Here is a 17,797-nt window from a genome sequence, read left to right as displayed (position 1 = left end):
CTCTCAATCTGCTTGACTGCGCTGTCGACCGCCTGCTTCAGTGCCTGCAGCCGCGCCGTCTCCTCATGATGCACGATCTTGCCGGTGAAGCTCTGGCTGGAAGACTCCCAGGGCACATCTGCGGGGCAGGGAGCGGGGGCAGCAGGGATGATGTCACAGCAACGTAGCATGGAGCAAGATGAGCCGGCCTGCACACACATCACGCTGCTGCTGAGGCAGCCCTTGCGGCTATGGCAGCGTCGAGACGAGCGGACGAAAGCACCGAGCGGCCAAAAGAGGAGCGAGGGACCCTAGCGGCACGTAGCACTCACTGTCGGCCTGCGGGTGGAAAATCTGGCTGGCTGCCTCGCTCAAGTACTTGCCCACATCGCTGACCAGCGAGCGAGTGCGGACCGAGGGGCGCGCTGCGGCGCGGAGCGCGGGGCCCCGCGGGCGGGGCGCAGCGGCGGCGGGGCAGGGCACCGGCCGTGATGTCGCCACGATCGTCTGCATGGCAACGCTGATCTGCGGCGGCCAGAGGGGTGGGGCAGGACGGCAGGGAGCTGCGTGACGAGGGGCGGTGTCGGAAGGGATAGCATCGGCGGCACTCAGGAGCTGGGGGCAGGGGGCCTGAACCCAAACAGGGGCGCGGCCAGGGAGCAGGCGGTGGGTGGTGATCGGCGCTGCAATCGCTGGCGGGGTGAGCGGCGGCACCCCACCTAGCAGGAACTCTCTAGGGTGCACGGCTGTGCCTGGGTTGGGTTGCCTGGGTTTGCTTAGAACCGGGATTGTTGCGGAACGGGATTGTCCCGGCTCAGCTGCAGCCGAGCACGACAGCACGATTTTTGGAGGGCCCAAAGAAGCCCCCATTTATTGCCCAGTTCTTCAGCAGGCCACACAAGGACGCATGGCAGCTGGGGCGCTCGCTCCCGACACCTGTTGACCATAGCCATCCCGCCGTGCTGGGGCCCCAAGCGGTCTAGTGCCCAAAATCATGGGGTCATCATGGGGCAGACACCGAAATTCATGGCTGATAATATGAGTGATAAGTTCCTTCATCAATGGTCTACCTGCGGGCTGCTGGTGCCAGCACCAAGGCGGTGGCGGGCGGCCGGCTCGGGTTGGTAGCGTTCAGGAGAGGTTCGAGCGTTCAGGAGTGGAATGATGGATTTGACAAGATTGTGTGGTAACACTGCGTTTCGTCTCATCCATCGGGGGGAGAAACTAGGCGATCCTGGCCGTCGCCATGGCGCCATGACGCCCAGCTGGCGCCACTGCGTCAATGTCTAGCATGCAGTTCCGTGTCCTGGAGCAGCAAGCGATGGCGTGATCACTGCAGCCAGCGCTTGGGGCCTCTTCTCGACCTCGTTCGTTTCGCAGCTCGCAAGCAGGCGACATGGCACTTCTTCGCAGAGCCCTCAGCTCAGTCGGGACGCCGCAGGTTGTCGATGTAGCCATCCTGGGAGGAGGGATGGTGGGAGCCGCCCTGGCCGCGGCCTTAAGTGAGCCACCCGCCCGCCCCCGCCGCTTGTCCAGAGGTTGCTGATCGCTCTCGTCCCACTGCTGTGGGCAGCAGCATGACCTGGCATCCTGCATGCACACCCATCCATGGCCTCATACTTGAGCTTCCCATCAATTCGTGCAGATGCCAACCCGCTCACGAAGCACCTGCACATCGCGCTGCTCGACCGCCAGCCGCCCGTCGCCCTTCCCGACCAGCTGCCGCTCCACGCCGACATCCGCGTGTCCACGCTGACCCCGGCCAGCATCGCGCTGCTGCACAGCGTGGGGGCCTGGCGCTCGCTGGCGCCGGCAGCGGCGCCGTTTGTCGACATGCAGGTTGTGCTGTGTACGGGCAGAACAGTGAACTGTTGTCTGACGGGCTGCTTGTGTATGTGTGTGGCACTGCGCCCGTCTCATACGTTCGCAGCCGGCATCGCCACACACCTGTACCAGCCTGTGTGGTGCTGCTGCAGGTCTGGGATACCGGTGGCAACGGGTTTGTGCGGTACGATGCCGCTGCTGTGGGCGCCGACGCCATGGGCTTTGTGGTGAGCTTGTGCGAGAGCTTGCACGGGCATGCCAGCTTTGGTGTCCTTTTAGGTGTTCCTGCCTGTTGAGCGATGCAGGCACACCCAGCTGCACCTTCTCATTGCGATGCTGGCTGCAGGTTGAGAATCGACTGCTTGTGGCGGCCCTGCACGAGCGGCTGAAGGCCCACTCAGCTGTGCAGCGATTAATGCCTTCAAGCGTCACCGCGGCCGAGCTTCCACCCTACAGCCCCGTGGCGCAGGTGAGCCTGCTGCGCTGCTAAGCACCGCTGCCACATCCCAACCAGCCAGCATCTACACATTTGCCCCGTGCGACACCTGCCTCCTCGCAGCTGGACGGCGGTTCGCTAGTGCGGCTGGAGCTGGAGGGCGGCGGCAGCCTGCACACAAGGCTGCTGGTGGGCGCTGACGGCCGCGGCAGCCGCGTGCGGCAGTGGGCGCAGGTAAGGCAACCGCCATGATGGTGGCAGCCTGGAATCAAGCTGTATGTGGTGGCAGGCAGATGGTGTGCAGATGGGGCAACAGGGCAGCAGTTTGGCGCGCCACCGACTTGTGCCACTCCCTCTACTGTTTCCCAACACCCAGATCCGGACCACCGGGCGAGACTACCAGCAGCGAGGGTTGGTGGCAACAGTGGCCACCGCCTGGCCCAACCAGACCGCGCACCAGCGCTTCCTGCCCACCGGCCCGCTGGCGCTGCTGCCGGTCCGCGGCGGCTTCAGCAGCGTGGTGTGGAGCTGCCCGCCCGAGGTGCGCCCCCGCCCGGCCCTTTCCTGTTTTTGTCTGCACTGTGCAGCTCGCCAGCAAAGCGACAGTCAGCTAGGCGCTCCTTCCAACGCCCGCCTGGCCAATGCTGCTGCTTGGCGGCCTGCGGTGCAGATGGCGGCACGACTGGAGGCGCTGCCGCGGCACGAGCTGGCTGCTGCCATCACAGACGCTCTCACCTCCGGCCCCAACTACCCGCCCCGGCCGCCGCTGGGGGAGCTGCTTGGCGGCGTTCTGGCGCCTGCACGCAGCAGCCGCTTTGTGGAGCCGCCTGCCGTGACGGATGTCGTGGGGGACGCGCCCAAGTCGTTCCCGCTGATGCTGCAGCATGCAGGCAAGCGCAGCTTGCAGGGCAGGAAAGGCGGGGCTACGGGTGCTTGTGCGGATCGAAGCGCAGTGCCGCTGAGCATGCCTCCCTGACCCGGTTCCAGGTCGGTACGTGCGGCCGCGGGTGGCCCTAATTGGCGACGCGGCCCATGGCATCCATCCACTGGCGGGGCAGGGCTTGAACCTCGGGTTTGGGGACGCACGCGTGCTGGCTGCCGCCATAGCTACCGCAGGTCGGCTGCTGCTGCCTGCTTCTGTGGTCAGCACTTGGCAGCAATGCTTTGTGCAGGTAGCATGCCGGCGCGGGCAGGTACCCTGGCTGCACCCCACTGCTGTTGGCCCTGTGTGCTGCAGTCGAGTCTGGGCAGGACATTGGCAGCGCGGCCATGCTGGAGCAGCAGTATGAGCAGCCGCAGAAGAAAGTCAACTCAGCCATGATTGCTGCCATGGAGGCCATCAAAGTCGTGTTTGGCCCTCAGGCAAGCAGGCTTTTTGGCACGCCAGCAGACTTGGCAGCCAGCCATGCAGCGCTGACCACCCAGCACCTAATGTTGCTGCCCTCCATTTGGACCATGCAGGAGGGGCCCGTGGCTGGGCTGCGCTCGCTGGGACTGGATCTAATCAACCAGATGCCAGCGCTAAAGCAGACGATCCAGCGCGTCGCCAGCGCTGGGACTGGATTATGATTTAGGCAGCAGCTGGGAATCCCCAGCTGCGGAGCCCCAGAGCTGGGATGACTGAAGTAATTGGTTACAGCGCTGGTTGACCATGTCGACCTCGGTGCGTCAGGTTGTCTAAATCTGTCCTGCAGTTAAATTAAGTCCTGAGCTGCCTAGGCTGCAGCTGTGGCTGCTGCTGTGATGAGTACTCCCCAAGGCGCCAGCAGCGGCTGACGCGGCCAGCACTTGGCCGCGCCTGGCGAGACGCTGGCTCACTTTTGCACCAGGCAATCTGGCTGGCGCCCGGTGCGAGGCGCCCGTGGCTGTCAAGGTCGGCCGCGGGACAATGCCCAAGTGTTGTTGACAAGCCCCATCAGCGAATTAGACTGGCGGCGGGTACTTGGCTGCCTCCTGCTTCACCCGCTTTTTATACTCCTCTAGCCGCTGCTGGAACATCACAAACGCATCTACAGAAAGAAGCAGCACACGGGGATCATGATCACAGGAAATTCAGGAACACCCTTCCCTCCAGGGCCGCATGCAATGATATGCATGGAGCAGCCGCAGGAAGCAGGTCTGGCATGGGTGCATGCAGGTCGCCGCACCTGATTGCGCGGGTGACAAAGGGTTGGGGTTGTCTAGCAGCTCCTGCAGGCAGGCATGGGAGCAGGGGGTCAGCTCATGGGCTGGCTTCTCTGTTGCCTGCCGCCCTGCCCCAGCTCGCCAACCTTACCCGACCTCCTCATCACCAACTCCACACCACCCTCGCTGCCTGTGCATCCCACAATGAATCCGCACCTGGATGCCCAGCAGGATCTGCTTCACTGTGATGGATGGCCGCCAGCCCTCGTCCTCATTAAGGATGGAGAGGCAGACGGTGCCACTAGGGTAGATGTTGGGGTGGAAAAAGCCGGCCGGCAGCTTGCACTGCAGTGGGGAAGGCCATGCGCACAAACCCAAATTGTGAATGCTAGGTGGGTAATGCCAGGGGCAGGCCCAGCCACTGTGTTGCATTTTCGCAGCAGGCACATGCATGGCACCCGCGTCCACAACACACAGCCCCCTGCAGGTCCAGCCACATCCCGCCGTCCCCTTATTGAACAAGACACCCCAGACACCCCAGGAGCAACCTTTGGCGGCTTGGCGGGGTAGTCCTCTGTGAATTCCATGGTCAGCGGGTAGAAGCCGCCCTGCCAGATGGTGTCCTCCTTGCCGGGGATGTAGCACTTCCACCGCATCATGTTGGTCTCCCTGCAGCAGCAGGTAGTTCAGCGCAGATAGGCCGCGGCTCAGGCCGCTGCTGCAATGCGCATGCCAGACAGCGGCTTGATAGCGAGTTGGAAACGGAGCCGGCAGCGGCGGCAGGGCGGCAGTGGCAGGCGGCGGCGGCACCCACCCCGTCTCTTCATTCAGCTCCGGTCGCGCGTGAAATCCAAACGGCTTGTCCTGCAGGCAGCAAGGGCACGCCCAGCCTTCCGATTCCAAGCTCCTGGTTCCAAGTGAATGCTCAAACGCAGGACGGGCGGCTCCTCACCTTTCTCCACGCCTTGCGCTCCTCCGCCAGCCTGCTGCGAGCCACTCCAGCCATTGCCAACGCCTCTCCCAGGTGATGGCTTCCCAAGAGCTGTTCGCTCGGCGGATGCAAGTCAGTTGCCAAAACGTAGAAGCAGCCACCTGGATCACTGAAAAAAACTGTCGGCACTGCTTCGGATGGGTTGCCTCCCCCGCCTCCGTCCCCGCCACCGCAGCGGCCCCAGCAGGCGGGGGGACAACTTCAGATCATCAGAGCGAGATTGGCGTGCTCGTGATGGATCGCAAAATAAATGCAATGGTAACAAGGTTGCAAAGAATGGGGCCGAGAGGAAGAATTTGACAATCGGTAGGAGAACAGAACAAATGGGAGAAATATGCACAGCAAAGCGCTACGCTGCCCGTTCAGCTGGCAGCGGTTGCAGCGGCACGCCGCCAGTTGGGGGCCCACTCCCGCCGCTGCGCATTACGCCGCGGCTGCCGACCTGTGCTGCAACATGTAGCGGCAGCTCCATCTTGAAACTTGTCTTTGCTTTGAGCATGCCTCGGTGGTCTGCCACTGGCTTGCCGCCCGCCTGCTCCCTCCCCTGCCACCACTGCTGCCACCACCAGCCCCTGCTCTGCTCCTGCTGCTGGCTTGTGTCCTTGTCCGCGCCGCCTGCTGCGTCCGAGGTGGTTCCCAACTGATGCTTCTGTCCCATCTTGTCCAGATTCACCACAATCACTCCCGTCGCAATCAGGCATGTGCCTACAACTGACAACACCGTCAAGGGGTCGTCGAAGAAAACTGTGCCTATCGTCCAGGCAAAGATGACCTGCAGGCAGCGGTGGGGAGCATCCCCGTGAGAGTCTGCCTTGCTTGCAAGTAATGCAGCAACGAATCCGCAGCACCAGTGCCTTTGTGTTTCTTCCCCACCTGACTGAAGTTCACCGCGCTCGCCTTGGCCGCCAGCTCAATCTGGAAAGCTCGGTTGACGAGCAGGTTGGCTGTGAAGGAGCAGGCCGCCAGCAGCAGCAGCAGCACTGCCTGGACCGGAGAGGGCAGCACCGCGGGCTGCGGGTAGCCCAGGCAGAGCGGCACCACGCTGCCCAGGAACGAAAAGGTGTGGAAGTACATTGCGATAGTGAGAGGGTGCTCCCGCCTGCATCGTTATGCAAAGAGGGGAAATGTGAGAGAAATTTGTTGCAGAGATCTTCACACACGACAAAACCAGGCCCACGCGCCCACCGCGTCCAAACACAGCGGCAGCTCTTACGGATCACAGCAAACACCCTGACGAGGCCACTCACTTGCCGATCTGGCGGATGCAGATGTAGGCACCGGCAGCCAGCACCGCGCCGGCAAAACCAAACACCATGCCAAGCAAGCGCTGGCGACTCCAGTCCACAGCCGCGGACCCCGGCTGCGCCACCATCACCACGCCTCCTAGGCTAGCGCTGCACCCCGCCGCCGTCAGCCAGCCAAACTTCTCGCCCAGGAGCAGGTAGCCCAAAATGGCCGTGAAGGCTGGACTGAGGAAGAAAATCACGGTCTGCGACGATTGGGAGGGATGGGAGTTGAGGCAGGACTGGCTGCGCAGGGCTGGTTGGGGCCAGCCAATGCACCAGCGCCCCCTCACCGAGTCGCTCAGGGGCAGCCTGACAATGCTCTCGTAACAGCAGATCATAGCAGTAGCGCCCACAATGCCGCGGGCCAGCTTGATGGGCAGGGGCGCGGTGCTGCCGAATATGGGAAGGCCCTTGGCCCGGCAGCTCAGCACAGTGGTCACCCCCGCAAAGAGTGCTCGGCACAATATGATTTCAAACACCGGAATTGCATGCTGCAAAAACACAAAACAAATCATCCCACGCTACGATCATAGTGGGGTGGCGATGCGCCGCTGGAGGACACCCAACTGAATCGCATGCTGCAATAACAGATATCATCACACGCTGCCGCAAAGCAGGGTGGCACGTGCATCCTAATTTCCCAATTTCCCAACACACCTGCACCAATTTCACCAGGGTTGAAGCCAGGGTGAATGAGAGCGAGGATACCACCCCGCAGGCCACCCCGTTGTCCCACAATGCTGCCAGCGGGCGGCGCCAGACTGGCGGGCCGCTGGGTGCGGTAATACTGGCTGAACCTCCTTCCCTGGCGGCGGCGCCGCATGCCTCGCCCTGCTGCTGCGGTCCATCTGATATCAACGGCGCGTTCTCCTCATCGTCGCTGGCACGCCCCTCGCTGGCGGCGCGCCTTTCGCTCTCGTTGGAGACCATGGCATTGTATGCAGCTTCAATAACGTGCGTTAGGCGGCTTGAAGTGGGCAAGAGATGTGGGTGTGGAGCTCAGAAGACGCAGTGGCTGTCCTTACAGGCATTTATAGAGCGGCGGGACTTGGGCGGGACTTGGCCAGCTGGCGGTATGCGGCACTAGGCGATCACCGCCATCTACTTTGAGAGGAATTGCATTGCTTGTTCAGTTGCAGCTTGCAGCAGGGTCTTTGATGAGGTTGGGCTGCTCACTTTTCTCACACTGCCGCCGCAGCGGTCTGTAACAATTACTGCAGACACCGCGGTGCAGCCAGGGCGGCCAGTACGCCACACTGCACAGTCCAGCGCACCAATAGCTATGTTTGCGCATACCATGGGCAGCAACCAGCACAACTGTGAGGTTGGGGAACGGATCGGTCATCAGGGCATGACGTCCCGCTCCCGCCAATGTGGACGCTGTGTGGGCGGGTCTCTTTGGCATGCCGCAACTCAACGATTGCATCGTTTCATCCAGCATCGTACCACTCTATAGCGCCAAGGTAGCCTCTGGTTTGCTCCTCTTTCCCCTTGTTTGCTCTAATCATCAACTTGATTGGAGGGAGCGTGTCTGGCCCACCATCGTAAGCAGGCAGCCTGCCATCGAAACTGAAGAACACAATAGGGCTGGCTGCGTGCCGTGGGGGCCGCATGCAACTTTGCAGCCTCACCTTGCTCGTCTTGCGTGCAGAGGCGGGGTTGCACAGCCGCGTGGAGCTGTGCAGCGAAATTGTTCGATCTGGTGAGCGGCCGCCTGATGCAGCACCGCCGCTCCTGCCGCCGCCTCTGCCGCTCGCGTGCTGCATGGTGCCGCGACAGCTGAAGCGTTGGGCCTGTTCATTGCAGGCAAGCGGCAAGCTTTGTGAACAGCGGAGCCTCCCCAGTCCGCAGCCCCAGAACTCGTGACGTGAGCTCCCGCTCGGCTCGCAATGGCGGCGGCAGTCTCGTCCGCTGAGCTGCAAGCCGACAGCTTCAAGCGCCTGTATCCCGATCAATACCTGGCAAAGTTCATCGAGCAGGGCGTGCGCCCCGACGGCCGTCCTCTGGCACTGCCCAGGCAAGCCGGCGGCCGTGCCTAGCCCGCTCCATCCGTAGCAGGGTCAGGGTTTGCTTCTGTGCTTCTGCCTGCGTGGTGGCTCATCCTCAGCCTCAGCTCCATCACATGCCCCGCTTCGCTCTCTGCAGGCCCACCTCGATCGGGCTCGGTGTGGTGTCCACCGCCGATGCCTCGGCGCTGGTCAAGGTTGGCAGCACCGCAGCGCTGGCTGGCATCAAGTGCGAAGTGATGCCAGCGTCAGCAGACACACCCGAGGAGGGGCGCCTGGCGCTGCAGGTGCGGTGCGGGGTGGAGGCTGGGGGCCTTGGGCCTGCCTGATGCGCAGCAGGTGGGGCCGTGGCCGGCGCCTCCGTCACGCCGAATGCGTCGTCCAATGCTGGCTGCCATACGCATGCACACAGGTAGAGCTGGCGCCGCTGTGTTCAGCAGACACGAGGCCGGGGCGGCCATCCGAAGCGGCGGCGGTGCTGACCGAGCAGCTGAGCAGCTTGCTGGAGGGAGCGGGTGTGGTGGACCGCCGCCAGCTGTGCATCGACCCCGGCAAGGCGGCCTGGGCGGTGTATGTGGATGTGTATGTGCTTGATGCAGGTGGGTGCGGGCATGGAGCATGAGGCTGCTGCTGCTGGGATGCGAGCTGGCTGCTGCCTGGATGCGAGCAGCAATGTGGCGTCAAAGAGCGGGTGCCTGATTGGCCGGTTTGCCAGCAGTGTTTCATGCCGTGCTGCCCAGCCCTGCGTGCGCACCGGCGGTCTACTAGAGTCGTTCGCCTGCCCTCACCCATGGCACGGCGCAACACTGAACGCCGCCCAGAGTGGATTGGGTAGCGCGCCTGCTGTGCCCGGATGCCGCGGTCTGCGGTCGGGGCCGGCGCGGATTCCCAGATACACCCCACGCTTCATTGCTCCCCACCTTTGGTGCTCATTCTGTGAAACCCTGCGCATGCTGCTGCTTCCTGCTGCTCCCTCTCTCCACCCACTGCCGCTGCCCTGCTCTGCCCGTGCCCTGTTCCGTGCTTCATGGCTGCAGACGGTTCACTGCACGATGCCTGCCTGCTGGCTGTGCTGGCCGCGCTGTCCAGCCTGCGTCTGCACGCCGTTGCGGTAGACGACACTGGGCGTATCCAGAAAGCGCCGGCAGATGCAGCAGCGGCAGGAGCAGCAGGCGCGCAGCGGCAGCAGGGCGCTGCGGATGGTGCGGCGACGGCGCTGCAGCAGCAGCCGCAAGGGCATCAGCGGCGGCCGCTGCTGCTGGCGTGCCATCCAGTCAGCCTGACCTGCGGCCTGTACCGCGATCGGTTGCTGGTTGACCCTACAGCAGAGGAAGAGCCGCTCTTGGAGGCGGCGATGACGACTACAGTGGATGAGAGCGGCGACATCCTGGGTGAGGGTGGCTGCTTCTGGCAGGCTGTGGGGGTTGTGGGGGTTCCGCTTGCTTGCGTCTGACGCATTGCTCTGCCGCTGCTCACTCTCGCGCTGCTGCTGTTGCTGCCGCTGCTGCCGCAGGGTTTTACAAGGCGGGGGGATCCGCCACACTCAGCCGGGAGCGGATGCTGGAGTGCATAGAGGCGGCTAAACAGCGCAGCAGGGAGGTGCGGGGGCTGTTGCAGCAGGCGCTGGAGGCGGCGGCGGCAGCGCCCAGCTAGCAGCAGGCCGCGAGCCGCCCTCCTGTTGCATGCCGTTAATCCTTCTTCAAACTGATTCTGGTTGTAAGCGTACATTATAGTTGTGTCTCGCATTGAGGGCAGCCCAGATGCGTGCCAGCACCCCCTCAATTGGGCCGGCATGATGCTGAGCTGTATCCTGGGTTCAAACAACAGCGGCGGCGGCGCTTTGTTGATGAATACAAAACTTACACCATAAAAGTGCTGCGGCAATAACAGTGGACAGTAAAGGAATGCTGCTGCGCGCCTCGATGCGGTCCCCAATGATCAAGCAGCCAGGGCCGCCGGCCACGGTACGCTGGGCTGCCGGCGCCGCCGTCACGCGGAGGGGAAGAGCTCCTGCAGCTGGCGGATGGTGTCATCGGGCCCCGTCACGGTGTGCCCCACTGTGTCCTCCGACACAAAAATCTCGTAATCGTTGCCGCCCTGCAGGGATGGGCAGAGACCAGCGGGAGAAACGGCTGGTTGCGGGGGCAGGGGCAGTGGGCAGGGGCTGGCGGCACGTGCATGAAGCGCCTTGGGCCGGCCCAGCGGCAGGGCCAATGCGAACGGGCAAGGTGGGACACGGCATCACGATGGCTGTGCGCCAGCCACCTACCACTCTGAGTGCTCTGGAATCCCAGACTAGAGGCTCAAACCAGGTCAAACCAGCGGCCACCCACCTGGAAGGTCTTGTCCCCAAAGAAGTGGATCTCATCAAAGTCCTCCTTCACAAACCGCAGGCAGTAGGTCTTGTCCCAGCCCTGCGGCGGGGGGTGATGTGAAACACTGGGCCAAAGAAGCTGGGCCAACCAACCGGCCAGGCCAGTGCCCTGCTGCTACAACGAGGCTGCCGCCGGCATCGCCCATGGGTGCCTTGCTGCAGCCGGCCTGCACCCGAGCAGGCACCCAACTGCCGGGGCTGCAACCACACGATCACAGCGTGGCAGGTGCCCACAGCATGCAGCATTTCCTTGCTCCTTATGGTTGCAACAGACAAACAGACAGCACGCACCCGCGGGAAGACGTCAAAGGAGATCTGGCCGCCAATGGAGAAGGTGAGGTCGAGGTGGGCAAAGCGCTCGCGCAGCGCGTCCACAAACTTGGCCCTGTCGGAGGAAGGAGGCAGGGAGGCAGGCAGCGAGGATGCATGAGAACGGAAGTGGGCAGGGCGCGAGGGGGAGACCAGCGCAGGGGTGGCGCCCTGCCCTTGAACTCGGCCAGGCTCGCTTGCACACGGCCCAGGAGCGCCCCATCCTAACATTCCTTTCACGCCACACCGCATCTGGATCGACCCCCAGGCCCCCCTCCCCCGCACCTGATGCCGTTGGCCAGGTCGAACTTCTCAAAGGCATCCCGCTCCTCCTGGCTGCAGTTGCGCCCGATGGGCGACACGTTGAGCATGCCGTTGCGGAACTCGATGAAGGTACCACGCTTGAGGGGGATGTCGATGTCTGCATGCATGGTTGTGATGTTGGGTCCGGGCAGGCGAGCAGACGAAGGGAATGCCAGCACTCTTGGTACTGCCGGCCTCTTGGTACTGCCAATTCTGCCGTTATTACCCCGCACCTGCCAGGTACTTGAGGCAAAAGTTGATGAACTCCTTCAGGTTGTCCTCTCCTAGGTGCTTGCTGATGCTCTGCACCACGGCAGGCAAGCAGCGAGTGCGTTCAGGCGGGCACGAGCGACACACGGTCGTGAAGACACACGACGTCGAGCACAAGACTGCAGCAGCCCAGCACTGCCCTGCCTCCTCATGCCACCCACCACCGACCTGCACCGCCAGCAGCTCGCCCTTTTTGTAGGCCACCAGACCATTCTCCGAGAACACGTAGTCGTACTGCTGCAGCACTGCGGACAGGAAGGATGCGATGCGGCGTACTGTGGGGCTGGGGCACGGAGGGGCGGGCAGGCGAGAGCGCGCAGGCCCGTGCACGGCGGCAGGGCGCACCATTCTTGCCCAGCTGCTCCATCTGCTTCACCAGGTCGGAGCCGCCCACCGTGCCGATTGTGACCAGCTGCGGGGGTGAGCGGCAGGGAAAGTGGCAAGATGAGCAGCAGAAGGCAGCCAGGAGGGCTAAGCCGCACTAGCCGGCGCCTCAATGTGCCAGGTCAAACATGCGCCAGCAGCCCACCTGCCGCAGCCGCTGCATCTCGTCCAGCATTTTCTGCTCCACCTCCTGCAGGCGGCCGGCGAGGCATCAATGGAAACACGACACGTGAGGCATGTTTAGGCCATTGCAACATCGACAGGACGGTAGGTTGCTGCCAGTCTCGGCCCACATGTGACTGGCACGATCAGCTGCACAAACCTTGCGGGCCACGGTAAGTGTGCCATCCACATCAAACAGGCACAGCACCCGCTTCGTCATGGTGGGCTAGGCTACCTGCAGCACGGCCGGCTTCGATGAGTCGGCCTGGCGGCGGGGCAGCTGGTGCCGCCGCATGCTGCTGCCACCGGTGCGCACGGGAGCAGCCCTGTTCGCGTGCGCATTCACTCCCACGGCACCCGCTGCACCTGACGAGCAAGCCAGGCCGCACCTGAGGGCCTCTCGAACAGGGCGAGACTCTTGTGCCCACGGGGTAGGGGTGCGCGATCAACGGAGCAGACTAGAGAGAGACACGGGCAGAGCAGCTTGCGATGGAGCAAAGTTTGCCAGCAATGCCAGGTGAGTTTCTTGGAGAGCCCGCCCCTTTTCCACTCTCGGACTTTCTCTCTGCCTCCCTAATGAGTGGAACCACATCATTCAGGCGATCATTGATTGGCACAGGCCGGGAGCGCCCTGTCGGAGTGCGTTCAAGCCCGAGTGCATGTCCAGCATGTTCAATCATGATTCAACACAGGAACTATGGCCAACAAGCTCATACAGGAAACAGTATTACCGCAACAGTGCAGCGGGAACTCCAACACAAGCTCCTGTGGTTGTGCACCCAGGCGGCGTCGCGAACGGCGCGTCCTGCCGGGCGGCAGGCCACTGGCAGCCGCTCCTCCCGTCAATTCGCTCAGCGTTACCGGCTGTGGCTGCCGAGGTAGGACCATGACCATCGTGGCAGGCCAGAACAAGTGGCAAGTGAAAGGGGTGTCCAGCGCACGACGCGGAAGGCCCCCACCCGCACGCCGCCTGTACAATGCAGTACGCATGACAGCTCACTTCGGCGAAAAGCAGAGCAGGAAGAAGAAACGATCCAACAATCGTCAGCTGGCATCGCGGCCTTCATCCCTTGGTGCCTCTCAGGCCTGCTGCGCACCCCCGATAGGCGGGCCGCCTCCCGCGTCCCACCCCCTCTTGCGGCTCGCTTTCTGCCGTTAGTCGGCTGATCCTGACAAATGGGGCGCTCCTGCTTGGGCCGGCGGCTGGGCAGCAGCCTGCTGCTGCTGGCGGCGGCGGCGGCAGTGGCCGCCGTGCGCGACACAAAGTATTACGACCACCTGGGTGTTTCTCCCGATGCCGACGAGCGGACCATCCAGAAGGCGTACCGACGAGCGGCGCTGTGAGCCCCGCTGCCGCTCGCAATCGTAGCGCAGCAGGCACCAGGGCCGCCGTCTGGTCCTGTGCCAGCCGTAGCGTTTCTGGAATGGCTGCTGCTGCCTGGCCAGTCGCCGCACACACACACCCGTGGTGGCCCTGCCTGCAGGCGGTACCATCCTGACCGGAACCCTGATAAACCGGATGCGGAGGAGCGGTTCCGCGAGGTGGCGGCAGCATACGAGGTCCTGTCGGGTGCGTGTAGGCGAAGGCTTGACCGCCAGCCCGCCTGGCTTCCTCAGCTGCTGGCATTGGGAATGCATGGGGATTGCACTGCTAGTGTGCAGGCATGCGCTACTACCTGCTTGCCTGCTGCTGCCTCAACGCTGCTGCCCCGCTGCTGCTGCCACCGCTGCAGACTCTGAGAAGCGGCAGATTTACGACCGGTACGGCGAGCAGGGCCTGAACCAGCAGCAGCAGGGCGGCGGCGGCCCTGGCGGAAACTTCCACTTCCAGCACGGCGACGCTTTCAACATCTTCGAAACCGTGTTTGGCGGCATGGGCGGCGGCGGCGGCCAGCGCATGCACTTCCAGTTTGGAGGAGGCGGCGGCGGCATGGGCGGAGGTGCGGCGGCAGCCTGGAGCGCTGCCTGGCTGCTCTCCTGCTGCTGCGTGGCAGTTAATTACGCAGTGGCGCTGTCAGGGCTGGAGCCTGCGTGCTTGTATGCTGCCAGCAGCCCTGGTGGCCACACGCCACCTTCCCTGGCGCAGGCTTTGGCGGCATGGGCGGCGGCCACGGCGGGCAGCACGGCGGCGGTGGGCGGCGGCATGAGACCGCAGGACTCTACGACAACGATGCCTTTGTGCAGGTGAGGACGGTCTTGGTTGCCGGTTGGATGCATGTACCCCCTTGCGGCCACTCTCTCCCTGTGTTTTCATTGCATCCCGTATCAAAGATCGCTGCCTGCCAGCCCCCAGAGCCTGTCCTGCTGCTGGTGGCGCTGCCTGCCAGCCCCAGAGCCTGTCCTGCTGCTGATGGTGCTGCCTGCCTGCTCCTGGCAGGACCTGACTGAGGACACGTTCCCAGAGGGCGACGGCGACGGCTGGATCTGGTTGATCGAGTTTTACGCGCCCTGGTGGTGAGCTGGGCCGGAGTCGTGAGCTGATCGTGCTGCGAGCCGCCGCCTTCCTGTGCAAACTGGCATCCCGCTGCGCCTGGGCAGCCCTCGACCGCCCATGCTGCGACCTCTGATGCACCTTGCGCCGCCCTGCCGCCGCCCTGCCGCAGCGGGCACTGCCGCCAGCTGGCGCCCAAGTGGCGCAAGGTGGCCGAGGCGCTGCACGGCGTGGCCAAGGTGGCGGCGGTCAACTGCGAGCAGCAGCAGGCGCTTTGCCAGGAGCAGGGTGTGCGCGGCTACCCAACCATCAAGGCCTTCAGGTGGGCAGCTGCCCTGCTGGAAGGCCGTTTGCTCTTCGCCTTCTGCTACTGATGCTGCTGCCAATGCCCACCGGGGCTCTCGCCCCGCACCGCCCGCTGGGCCATGGTTTCGCGGCTTGTCGCGCGCCTTCCACGTCCCTGTGCTGCTCTGTGCCAAGCTCTCTCCGCTGCCTGTGCGCCTCTGCCCCGTGGCCTCCCCATGCAGCGGCGGCCACTTGCACGAGTACAAGGGCGACCGGTCGGCGCGGCACCTCAAGGACTGGGCGCTGGGCCTGCTGCCCAAGCACATCAAGACCGTGAACAAGCAGCAGCACCTGGCCGACTTCCTGCGGCAGTGTACCAGCGGCACGGGCGGCGGCAGCAGCAAGTGGGGCGTCTGCGCGCTGCTGCTCAGCGACAAGAGCGAGACGAGCGCCCTGTACAAGAGCCTGGCGCTTCGGTGGGTTGTGGGGCGAGGGCTGGGCTCGTGCTGGGGTTTGGCGTGCTGCCACCAGGCGCTCTTCTGCTGCGCAGATGCCTTGTGCCGCCAGCATTTTGCATTGCCCTCGCTCCTTCCACTGCCGCAGGTACAAGGGCAAGATTGCGTTTGGCGAGGCGCTGCGCTCCAACGCGGAGATCAGCCGGGAGTTTGGGGTCAGCAAGTACCCCACCCTGCTGGTCATCTGCGGCGGCAACAAGGACGTCGTCGTGAAATACGAGGGTGAGCTGGTTGTGGCCGCGTTGTCTCCAGCCTGCCGCCTGCAAGGGCAAGCCGCAGACCACACTGCGTTTCGTTGTTTTGACTGCATCCTGACTTCCATAGGCTGCCTGGTTTGTCCCACCACCCAAACCAGCACACACACACACACATACACGCCCTGCCGGTTTGCAGGCGAGATGAAATCCACCAAGCTCTCCCGCTTCCTCAACCAGTTCTACTCGGGCAAGGCCTGCGCCGCGGCCATCAAGATAGGTGAGCTCACACTGGCTGGGGTGCAGCTGATCAGCGTCGCAGCGGTGGCATCGCGGCTCGAGCCTCAGCTGTTCGTAGTTATCGCCCGCACACGAAACTTTCCACCACCAGGCAACACAGACGCGCGCGCGCACCATTTGCCCACTGCTGGCCCGTGCAGATGCCGCCAACGACCTGTCCAAGATGCGGGTGGGGCAGCTGAAGCAGATTCTGGAGTCACGGGGGGAAAAGTGCAAGGAGTGCGTGGAGAAGGCTGACTATGTGGCCAAGATCCGAGCGGTGTTTGGCATAGGCGACACGGCGCAGCAACCTCCCCACAGCGAGCTCTGACAGCGTCATTGGGCACCCAGCGAACCATTGCAGCTGGAATTTCATGGTCACAGTACCTGGTGCCAAGCCGTTGCTCTACTCGAGCTTTGCGTAATAGGACTATCGGTGGAGCGAGAAGAATGCAGCATGGTTGGCGGCGCCAGCGGGGCGGCTGTGGCGCCTTCGTGTGGGACGAGCCAGCGTCGCGCCTGCATCCAGTCCGCCATTTGAACACCCATCTGCTGCGCCTTAGGCCACTCTTGCCGCTGCCCGTGGGGCGCGGCGCGTGCATACTGTAAACGTCTGCAAACCCGGTGGCTGAATCCTTTGAAGTGCCGCACAAATCCAGTGAAAAGCGCAACATAGGTACTGCACCCAGGGAGCGGCGCCTGCGAGGCGCTTGAAGGCGTGGGACCGTCAGCTGGGAGCCATGCCGGAGCTGCAGCTGTTCAAGCGGCGATGGCACACGGCCACAGGTACGAGCACGCAGGGTGGGCGCTCCGAACCCAGTTCGCCACCCACTACCCACCCTCCACCATGCCGCCTTCTGCCGTCGACCCGTCCTGCTCCGCTTGCAGATGCCCTGCCCCTCATGATGGCGCTCCTATGCATCTTCCACGTCCTGTGGTTTGTGCCATACGCGACAGGTGAGCGCCACTGCATGTTGCCCGCTGATGTGGCACCTCCCCCGATTCGTCTGGCTCATCAGGCACGCTCTCTCCCGCGATCCCTCCCTTTCCTTCGCCTTTCAGAGTCTCTAAGGCTTCTATTTCTCCCCTCCCGCACCCCGCAGCTGCCGCAAATTTAAAATTATGAACCAACCTGTCATCCTTTATGCCTTAGAACGGCGCCAAAACGGCGCCAAGAATGTGTTTCTCACTAAGTCAGATGTAGAGGGCATCATCCGGATCAAGCAGGGCGACCAGCAGGCGCCCTCAGGCCGGCGGCGGCGGGGTGCGGGAGGGGGGGCGGCAGTGCAGGGCGGCGCCAAGAACTACAGCAAGAAGGTGCTGCAGTTCTTCCAGGTGCTGAAGGGCGCTGGCGGTCAGGACATCCTGTGCCGCTGCGTCAAGCGCAGCGGAGAGTGGCGGTGGTGCCCCGTGGTGCCGCTCGAGGAGCTGCCCCGAGTGATCAAGGAGCACCACGAGCGGGCGACTGGCTTCAGCGGTGTGGAGAAGCTGTACACACATGTGAGTGATACAAGGGGTGCAATGCTGCCGCCAGACCAACTGGAGAGTGCTCTGCATCAGGCAGCAACCGGATGCATCGCAGCAAGCACGGGGGGTGCGGCACGGCCAAGGTGGCGCTGCCCTCCTCTCCATCCTATCCTCCTCC

At 63.6% G+C, this 17,797-nt stretch overlaps 7 protein-coding genes across 7 annotated transcripts in view; 4 read left to right on the top strand and 3 right to left on the bottom strand.

Annotated features, from left to right (window-relative positions):
* The window catches only part of CHLNCDRAFT_132947 (expressed protein), a gene marked incomplete at both ends in the record, with an annotated part of 1,257 nt that extends 765 nt beyond the window's left edge, over positions 1-492 (bottom strand). The window contains 2 exons of the mRNA XM_005851622.1: positions 30-118; positions 312-492. Of these exons, the coding sequence (XP_005851684.1) occupies positions 30-118; positions 312-492 (270 nt within the window). The remainder of the gene's footprint in view (positions 1-29; positions 119-311) is intronic.
* A 1,095-nt stretch (positions 493-1,587) lies between these two features.
* CHLNCDRAFT_49348 (hypothetical protein) lies at positions 1,588-3,808 on the top strand (the record flags this gene model as incomplete). The annotated part of the gene is made up of 9 exons (XM_005851951.1): positions 1,588-1,818; positions 1,956-2,030; positions 2,150-2,272; positions 2,363-2,473; positions 2,616-2,780; positions 2,827-2,844; positions 2,910-3,168; positions 3,227-3,355; positions 3,477-3,808. The coding sequence occupies 9 exons, from the start codon at positions 1,588-1,590 to the stop codon at positions 3,806-3,808; spliced, it is 1,443 nt and encodes a 480-aa protein (XP_005852013.1).
* A 57-nt stretch (positions 3,809-3,865) lies between these two features.
* On the bottom strand, positions 3,866-5,474 carry CHLNCDRAFT_59526 (hypothetical protein). The gene is made up of 6 exons (XM_005851621.1): positions 5,316-5,474; positions 5,178-5,227; positions 4,912-5,032; positions 4,580-4,708; positions 4,387-4,429; positions 3,866-4,248 (listed from the first exon to the last, which is right to left on the bottom strand). The coding sequence occupies exons 1-6, from the start codon at positions 5,367-5,369 to the stop codon at positions 4,163-4,165; spliced, it is 483 nt and encodes a 160-aa protein (XP_005851683.1). The 5' UTR covers positions 5,370-5,474; the 3' UTR covers positions 3,866-4,162.
* Positions 5,475-5,777: 303 nt separating this feature from the next.
* Positions 5,778-7,570, bottom strand: CHLNCDRAFT_132944 (hypothetical protein; the record flags this gene model as incomplete). Its single annotated transcript, XM_005851620.1, has 6 exons — positions 5,778-5,796; positions 5,921-6,126; positions 6,228-6,453; positions 6,602-6,843; positions 6,931-7,131; positions 7,298-7,570. 6 exons carry the CDS (start codon positions 7,568-7,570, stop codon positions 5,778-5,780), a joined length of 1,167 nt encoding a protein of 388 aa, XP_005851682.1.
* A 959-nt stretch (positions 7,571-8,529) lies between these two features.
* Positions 8,530-10,299, top strand: CHLNCDRAFT_132943 (hypothetical protein; the record flags this gene model as incomplete). Its single annotated transcript, XM_005851950.1, has 5 exons — positions 8,530-8,606; positions 8,786-8,933; positions 9,059-9,245; positions 9,684-10,037; positions 10,160-10,299. 5 exons carry the CDS (start codon positions 8,530-8,532, stop codon positions 10,297-10,299), a joined length of 906 nt encoding a protein of 301 aa, XP_005852012.1.
* A 3,325-nt stretch (positions 10,300-13,624) lies between these two features.
* On the top strand, positions 13,625-16,483 carry CHLNCDRAFT_132941 (hypothetical protein; the record flags this gene model as incomplete). Its single annotated transcript, XM_005851949.1, has 10 exons — positions 13,625-13,788; positions 13,933-14,018; positions 14,182-14,388; positions 14,535-14,632; positions 14,826-14,902; positions 15,052-15,201; positions 15,407-15,640; positions 15,768-15,901; positions 16,073-16,153; positions 16,314-16,483. 10 exons carry the CDS (start codon positions 13,625-13,627, stop codon positions 16,481-16,483), a joined length of 1,401 nt encoding a protein of 466 aa, XP_005852011.1.
* Positions 16,484-16,892: 409 nt separating this feature from the next.
* CHLNCDRAFT_132940 (hypothetical protein) overlaps positions 16,893-17,797 on the top strand; it is a gene marked incomplete at both ends in the record, with an annotated part of 11,775 nt that continues 10,870 nt past the window's right edge. The window contains 3 exons of the mRNA XM_005851948.1: positions 16,893-16,938; positions 17,041-17,089; positions 17,256-17,652. Coding sequence (XP_005852010.1) covers positions 16,893-16,938; positions 17,041-17,089; positions 17,256-17,652 — 492 coding nt within the window. The remainder of the gene's footprint in view (positions 16,939-17,040; positions 17,090-17,255; positions 17,653-17,797) is intronic.

The sequence above is a fragment of the Chlorella variabilis genome, assembly GCF_000147415.1.
Source record: "Chlorella variabilis unplaced genomic scaffold CHLNCscaffold_1, whole genome shotgun sequence".
In the NCBI taxonomy this organism is placed as follows: domain Eukaryota; kingdom Viridiplantae; phylum Chlorophyta; class Trebouxiophyceae; order Chlorellales; family Chlorellaceae; genus Chlorella; species Chlorella variabilis.
The sequence above is the reverse complement of the archived record's forward strand: the minus strand, read 5'-3'. Positions and strand labels throughout refer to the sequence as shown.